The 8225-nt window shown below is 47.1% G+C and overlaps 1 protein-coding gene across 1 annotated transcript; it reads right to left on the reverse strand.

Annotated features, from left to right (window-relative positions):
* Positions 1 to 2545: 2545 nt before the first annotated feature.
* VKORC1 (vitamin K epoxide reductase complex subunit 1) lies at positions 2546 to 7739 on the reverse strand. Its single transcript, XM_035135279.3, has 3 exons — positions 7276 to 7739; positions 6274 to 6383; positions 2546 to 5503 (listed from the first exon to the last, which is right to left on the reverse strand). The coding sequence occupies exons 1-3, from the start codon at positions 7443 to 7445 to the stop codon at positions 5274 to 5276; spliced, it is 510 nt and encodes a 169-aa protein (XP_034991170.1). The 5' UTR covers positions 7446 to 7739; the 3' UTR covers positions 2546 to 5273.
* Positions 7740 to 8225: the final 486 nt, after the last annotated feature.

Raw genomic sequence — 8225 nt, forward strand, 5'->3', positions numbered from 1 at the left:
CCAGGGTTCAAATCCTCATTCAGTCATGATGCTCACTGGGTTACCTTGGGCTTGTCTGTCTCTCAGCCTGACCTGCCTCACAGGGTTGTTGTGGGGATAAAATGGGGCTGGAGGGAGCCATGTATATGCCAGCTTCTTGGAGGAAAGGTGGGATATCAGTAATAAATAACAGTGGAAGGGTTTGAGTGTGCTTATGTGTGTATCAGAAAACTGGTCCCCCACTACAAAGTGCAAATCTGAAGCCTCTGACAAGAATCAAATTCAAAGCAGAATATTTGTGAAAGAGAAGACTTTATCAAATAATTAAAATTTTGATGTAGTATTTTGGCTGGCATGCATCGTGCCGCAACAAGGAACTTATTTCACAAATGAGATACCTTCCCCTTTTAAAAACAACACACAATTAAGCCTGACCTATGCAGAATTCCTATGCCAATTGCCACTGGAGTTTGGGCTATAAATGTTAGAAATAAAAGGGTTTTGGCTTGCCTATCTCTGTGAAGGATGGCCAGGTTGCCATGTCACAGAGGTGGAAACTAATTTACACACGTATATACCGTAGGATCGATCTCTTAACTGTAGCATAAACATTTCATGAGCAGTGAAGTGTGTGAAAGCTGCATAGCAGGAACGGGGATTCTGATTGAAGGAATACTTATAGTTTCCTTCATGTTGGGAGACAAATGCAACCCTAAGCACATTTACTCAGGAGTCCCACTGGAACATAGGAAGCTGCCTTATTTCGGATGATCAGCCCTTTGGTCCATCTAGCTTAGTACTGCCTACACAGGCTGGCAGCCAAGGTTTCAGGCAAGGAATCTTTCAAAGCCCTACCTGGAGATGCCAGGGATCAAAGCTACGACCTTCAGCATGCAAAACTGATGTTCTACCACTGAGCTACATCCCTTTCCCATTGAGTTCAATGGGACATACTCAAAAGTGTGCCTAGAATTTTAGACAGAACAAGGCTAAAGTGAAGCACAACCTGAATTTTTGGTAATATTTGAAACACTGTTGACTCTGATCCTGTATTACATTATCTTCAGTGACAAAGCTGGGAAATCAGAGAAAGCACTAGGGTTACTCAATAAGCCAGCTCAGGTGTTGACTATGAACAAGTTACACGGACAGAGTGGGGCTGAAATAATGTCGACATTGTGAAATTCCCATCAGAGGAATGGTAGGCACAGCTGTGAAGTCACAATCCTTTGGGATGCAAGCATATGAGGATCATAGAATTTTAGAGTTGGAAGGGACCCTGAGAGTCATCTAGTCCAACCCCCTGTGATGGAGGAATCTCAACACGCAGTCTCCCAATTTGAAACCATTACTGGATGAATGTTATGTTGTGAGCTCTTGACATGGCAATCACTACAAAAGTCCAAGAGGTTGCAAGGGGAGGTTTCTAAAACCCCAGAAGCTCCCCTGGAAGAACATTGGGAAGATCAAGAAGGGACTGTTCAAAATGAAGGACTTTAAAGAGATGCTTCTGAAGACTATGCGTCTCTGCTGAGAAACAAACTTCTGCAGCTGGAACAGGAGCAGCACAAGCGAACTCTGTCAGAGGTGGTTAAATTCAGTGGCACAACAGGATGTTTGTTTCCAGCTGATAAGCATTGCTTCTGCTGCGGCTGAAACATTGTTTTGATTGTGTGAGGAGGGGAAACTTTTCTAAACCACAGGCTACATGTAAGGCAGAATGTCTTGTTATTGGTGAAGCCATGCATAGGTCGAGAGTCCAGTGAGCTGATCCCAGACCGTTCCTTAGGGGCTGAACACTTTGTGGAAGAGATGAGCCAGTTCTACAAGAAAGCAGCAATTTGCTCATCTTGCGATTTGATGCTGGAAGAGCTTCCATTGGATTAGGCTGGGAGAGATGTGTCCAGTTCCCAATGACAGTGGATTCCCAATGTGCTGTTCAAGCTCCATGCCAAGCTAGGGGGCAAATCTAGGCTGCCCTGTTCACAGTGCACATTCATACATGAAGTGAATTCAGGACATGCCTAGTTGCAAAAAAAAAAAAAAACCTCTCAAGAAGAATTTAGTTGGAATGTCATCCAGGTGATAGACAAAGAGGGCAATTTCTGCAGTGACAGAACCTTTATTGTGGTCACAGCAGCTTTGTGGGATTATGTTCCACTGACAACCAGGCACCTTTCATTTTCTCTTTCAGAAGCCTACCAAATACTTTTCTACTTAATGCTTCTGTCAACTAAACTGTTATTAGTTTTGCCTGTGGGTGACATAATGAAGGAATCTTGTATGTTGCGTGATAATGTTTTACTGAGGGATGTTATGCATTTTGTTCGCCACTTGGATATTTTTTATGAGCAAGCGGTCTATAACTTCTCATAAAAAAAACTAATATGGAAAGGCAGGGTATCAATATCATATTTAAAATGTAATAATCTAATGGGTGGATTTGTGTGACCCTGTTTATCCCTGCAAACACACTTTTAAAGTCTTTATGAACTTTTTCTGAAGAGCCTGAAACTAAAAATGAAGTACCACCCACAAAAAAATTAAGGCTAGGAATTCAAGAGGCTGGTTTCTCCAGAGATTTTTTATTGGTATAGAGGTTTTTCTTTCTGCCAGGATTGCTATTTAAATTGGTCAATCAGTTTAATCAAATATCCTTTGACTAATTGTTGTTTTTACAGTGCTCTTGATAATCTGGGAAGCAAAGCAGTGTGGTGGACCCTATTAATACAAGCACTTATTTAAAAAGTTAAGGCTGCACCTTAGGAAAAAAACAATTCCCTTTTCTGTTTCATGCAGGACTCACTACCTCTTCTAAGATGTGACCTGATGCAACAACACTGAAATGCAAAGTACATTCAGAAGAAAAAGTTGTGTTTGTTTTTGTTCATATGTAACTTTATGCTGATTGAATCAATCGAGACTCTCATTATCAATCATGATTTCTCGAATTAGGTGGCAAGCTGTTTTCTTTCTTAGAAAGAATCCGGGAACACTTTTTTTTTTTGAAAAGTGAAAAAAAAGTTATTTTAAAAAATTATTTAAAAATATATATTAAGAAGTAATATCTTCTCTTCTGTGGTCTCCTCTGTCGCGCGGCCTTCCTCTGGGCCCCAGCCTGCTCTCTTGGAGCGCTAGCCGGCGTGGAATAGGCTCGGGTCGGACCTGGGCTCGGCCATGTGTCCTTGCCCTCCCGGTGCTCTCCTCCCTCTCTTCCTCAGCAGTGGTGGCGGCAGCGGCACGGCAAGGTTGGGGCTCCCCTCTTTTTTCTCCTTCCTCTTTTTCTCTCTTCCTTCTCCTTCTCCTCTCCTGCTTCTCCCTGCCTCAGCTCTGGGGTTTTCCCGGCCCCGGAGTGCCGCTGGGCGGGTGACCGGGTGCTCTTGCACCCGCCTCGATTTGGGTCACTGGTGGGGGGGGGTCAGCGGTTCCCCCAGTTGATGCGCCGGGTGTCCCCGGTTCCTCCTTGGCAGTGGCGGCAGCAGCGGCAGTCTCAGCAGCCCGGAAGCGCAGTTGGCTCTGGCTGGCTTCAGGAGCTGCTCACTGCTGTGCCGCCTGCCATTTTGCCTCGCCGGAAGTCCCCATATGATGTATCTTGTGCCGTTGAACCAATCACGCAACATCCATTCCCTACTAATAAATCTACAACACTTAAAATATAAATCCGGGGACATTAAATGAAATCCGGGGACATTCCGGGGATAGATTTTTTCCAGGGACAGATTTGTAAAGCCGGGGACTGTCCCTGGGAAACGGGGATATCTGGTAACCATATTCTTGGATGGCTCTATTGTGCTTTATACAAAAAAAACAATTTCTTGCTTTCACTTCCAAGCTGTTATCGGTGGCTTTACAGTGACCCCTGCAGTTGGCTGGGAGCACATACGGAGAAATATAACCACCATTTCAAATTGGAAAAAAGTTAAGTCATTCACTTTCAACTTTATAGTGTATGCCAACCATCGTCAACCTGGTGTTTGCCAGATGTTCTGGACCACAACTTCCATCAGCTCCAACCAGCTGCTGGCTGAGACTGAAGAGAGTTGCAGTCTTAGGCTTCTGGGGGGGCCCCAGGGTGCCTAAGTCAGCTGCATGGTCCCGGTCCCCCCCACCAGATAGTTCTAAGGTACAAAGATGTTCTAAGGCAGGCATCCCCAAACTGCGGCCCTCCAGATGTTTTGGCCTACAACTCCCATGATCCCTAGCTAAGAGGACCAGTGGTCAGGGATGATGGGAATTGTAGTCCAAAACATCTGGAGGGCCGAAGTTCGGGGATGCCTGTTCTAAGGTATACTCTGCCTTACTTTCTCTGAAAATGGGTATTGACAGCTGTGCTGAAACCTGCAGAAAACAAATTGAAAAGTGTCTGCTCACCCATATTTTGCCAGACCCAGGTTTTTTGGTACCTAAGGCTGCAAAACCAAATTTCCCATCCCACTGTAGTGGTACAAATATAATGGTAAACATGTAGTGGTTGCTGGGCTCAATCAGCCCCAGGCAGCATGGCCAGGGGTGATGGGAACAAGAGTCCAAAAACAACTCGAGGGGCCATCCTTGGCCTTGCGGTTTCAATCCTAATGAAAATAATTTACAGTTTGCTAGCTTTTTAAAGGTACCTCACAATCTGTGGCCTGCCTCAGCCTTCCTAACAGAAGGGCCCTCCTTTTATGTAAAAATGATGGGGAGAAAGGATGAGCTTTCGTTTGTGCTTCAAGAACGTAAGCCAGGCCCAGTCACAAGCTGGTTCTGCCCAATTTTGAGAAGAGACGTAACAGCTTTTCAACGCTTTTCAAAGTGATCACGATTAGCTGTATTTTACAAACTGATCTGTATACATTTCCCCCCCTAAAAAGAGCTATAAAAATTGTATTAAAAAGAAACAAGGAAAGGAACAAAGGGCTTGATTTACATATCTGTAGGTCGGCCCAACCAAAAACTGCATCCATTTAAGTTCCAAAATGGAGGTTCATAAGCTAATCTGAATGGAGTCCGAAGGCTCAGAGAAGTGGAATGCTGATCTCATCGATTTCAGGGAAGACGTTTTCCAAGCTGGAAGAGCATTCAGGTGACGTAGAAACAGTTAACGGGTTGGATCCTGACCAAGCTACTTGCATTTAGTTCCCACTGAAGTCCATAAGACTAATGACAAACTTTTCACCTTGAATTTCAATGGGACCTAACCGCAATGAATTTGGTTCAGATCCAACCCAGTGCTTAAGAAAACACCAGAGGTAAGCGAGACCCCCTGGGAAACCTTCACCCTTGCAGGACTTCCCAGTCTGACATGCCGCCTTCATTCACCGCCTCTTGGCTTTGGCCACGGGGCGCTTCCAGGCCTGGTTGAGGTAGCCGAGGCGCTTATAGTTGAGCAAGAGGAGGGCAAAGTTGAGGAGGTAGGTGCTGATGCAGACCACGCAGAAGTCGTGGAGCACAAAGAACAGAATGTAGGCCAGGTACAGTGAGCCAACCATGGAGACGACCGAAGAGCCCAGCAGAGCAATGGCCGCCAGGCCGCTGTTGGAGAAGCCTGTGTGGACAAATGGGTCTGGGTCACTTTTGTGTTCAGCTGCAGAAGGGGAAATCATGCTGGCAAGATGAGATTGAAAGCTAAAACCGGCCTCCAACCTTTCGGCTGACCAACCCAACTTTGGATTTCCAGTCCCCACCTGTGAATCATCTGAAGGAAACAAAGGTTTTTGACCATATATGCGAATGCCAACAAAACATTGCAGTATATCCTTCCCTCCTAATGTTCTTGTTTGGGGTTCTGGTTAGCTCCTCCCTCTGAGCAGGGCATTCCATTTTCTCCATCCATCCCATTCAGTGTCTGTCTGCTTTATCACTACCCAAAGGAGTCTCAAAGCGGCTAACATTCTCCTTCCCTTCCTCTCCCCACAACAAACACTCTGTGAGGTGAGTGGGGCTGAGAGACTTCGGAGAAGTATGACTAGCCCAAGGTCACCCAGCATCTGCATGTGGAAGAGCGGAGATGTGAACCCGGTTCCCCAGATTACGAGTCCACCGCTCTTAACCACTACACCACACTGGCACTCAGAGGGAATACACTGGAGGTAGCACACAGCAGGAGTGTGCAACAGCTCTGGTTTACTCCGAATTGCGAAATGTTGCTAAAACCTGATGTACTTGTCAGGGGAGGACAACACACCTGGTAACATACAGAGTTGAAAACATGGGCAGCTAGATTCTCCTCTGCCCAGTGTTTGGATTGGATGCTGTGTTAGCGACACCCACATCCATGTGTTCTCTTTGACGCATCCACCTGCATGTGTCACTCACCCAGAAGGATTTGCAGGGTGTAGAAAGCGATCCCAAAGACACTATTAGGCTGGTTGAACGCGCTACGAGGTCCCAGAAACGTGGCCACCAAGCCAAAACCACGACCCCACCTGTAACGGGAGGAGATGGTGCAGAACGTTAGCAATAAGGAATAATTATGATACTTGTCTTTATATAACACTGTGGATTGTCTAAGATCATCCAATGACAGTGTCCAGTTGGCTGCCTAAGGCAAACTGGGCCAATATAAAGAAGCATCTTACCAATGTCAAGATATTTTATAGACCACAGAAGGCCCATTCTGTGTCACCTCCAGCATACACAAGGGACACGTCATCCCTTTCATTCACATTCTCCAGCCAAATAATAAAGGGTCAGTTACCCTGGGGACGTCCTTCCTGGCTGTTTACAGAAGATTAGGCGAGCATCCCCGTGACTTCTGCTAACGATTTCCCCCCTCCTCTCCTGCCACCCGTTTAGAGACCCCCTTTCTCAGTTGTGCTGCAAGGGGGAAAGGATTCAGAAGATCGATTGGAGCTTTTCAGTGGAACTGAGGAAACTCCAGGACAAATAATACTTTCCTAAAAGAAGTGGAATTTTAACCCAACGCGGGCAGGGGCAGTCCACACCTTGAATTCCACTGGGTGGTAGGGAGAGAGTTTAACCGGCAAGTCCCCTTTGCATTTCGTCCCGAGAAAGCATGCCAATTGCACAGGGTCAGGCTGCAATCCCACGCACGCTTACTCGGAAGTAAATCCCAGCGGGGCCTCTTTTTGGAAACAAGCACGCGCGGGATCCGGCTGTGGGCGGGCGAGATGGCATCAGGGTGCAAATCGCAGGAGACCCCACAAGATCTGGGGCTCCGGGCGCTGGAGCAGCCGGCATAGCTGTCAAGTTCTCCCTTTTTTAAGGGAAATTCCCTTATGCTGAATAGGCTTCCTCGCGAGAAAGGGGAAAACTTGACAGCCATGGCAGCCGGGTGTGTGCGGAGCATTCAATCACCTGGAAGTAAAGACGCGGGAGCAGCTGACGGCTGCGCTGATGTCGCACATGGCCCGGTAGGCGGCGTCCCGCTCCTTCGAGGTCTCCACGTGGAAAGCGTAAGCAGACAGCGCCAGCCCCGCCGCGCAGAGCAGGAGCCGGGCCGCGCGCTCCCAGCCGGGCACCGCCATCCTTCCGCGAGCGAGCGAGGGGCGCAATGGGCCGCTTCCCTCTTGCAGGACGGCGCGCCCCTTCCAGCCTGGCGCTGGAGTCTTGAGCCGTCCCTCATTGCGCACCGATCCTGCCAATCAGGCACAGCCGCCATTCAGCGAGCAGCGGGCGGTACGAGAGGCAGCAAGGCGTGCCGGGAGTTGTAGTCAGTGCGGGGGGAAGGGCGCGCGGCGACGTAGTCGTGCTGTTTACGTGTCCAACTCCCTCCAGCCGCCAGCAATCCAGGAAAGTTTATGTCCCGATCCAACTGCTGTTGCGCAATGGCACTGAATGTTTGCTGTGAACCTGTTAAGTAGGGTTAGGACAGCAGGGGCAGGGAAATGTGGTACAGGATTGTAGGCTTAATCGTTAATTTTTTTTATAAAAGCAGCATAAAAACTATATAGCCCATTAATCATAATATTTTTTTCTTCTTTTCAAAGTATCTGATTCATTTGTAACTGAAAAGCAATAAAATACAAACTATAACCATAGCCCAGATAAAATTAATATGGAGCCAAGGCATTAAAAGGCTTAGGAAAATAAGGCTAGTAAGGCTCTCAGCTAGTCTAAGTTGCCTTTTCTCCATGCCCCTTCCTGCCTGGACTTCTGCAACGCATTTATTGCACACATCTTGTCTAAAAGATGCTCCAGAAATTTCCTTTTAATTCAGAGCACAGCTGCAAGATTTGTAATCAGGTAGAAAGAGTATACTGTATCACTTTGAATGGGGCCATGGGCGTAGCCAGGATTTTTGTTAG

This window comes from Zootoca vivipara, chromosome 12 (assembly GCF_965207765.1).
Source record: "Zootoca vivipara chromosome 12, rZooViv2.hap1.1, whole genome shotgun sequence".
Lineage (NCBI taxonomy): Eukaryota > Metazoa > Chordata > Lepidosauria > Squamata > Lacertidae > Zootoca > Zootoca vivipara.

Excerpts from the sequence above, each read along its gene's own strand:
- VKORC1 (XM_035135279.3), bottom strand. The coding sequence starts at position 7,445 with ATGGCGGTGCCCGGCTGGGAGCGCGCGGCCCGGCTCCTGCTCTGCGCG. Across the intron at positions 6,384-7,275 it reads TCCCGCGTCTTTACTTCCAG|GTGGGGTCGTGGTTTTGGCT; the intron begins GTGATTGAATGC and ends CTCCCGTTACAG. Across the intron at positions 5,504-6,273 it reads CACCCTGCAAATCCTTCTGG|GCTTCTCCAACAGCGGCCTG; the intron begins GTGAGTGACACA and ends TTGTCCACACAG.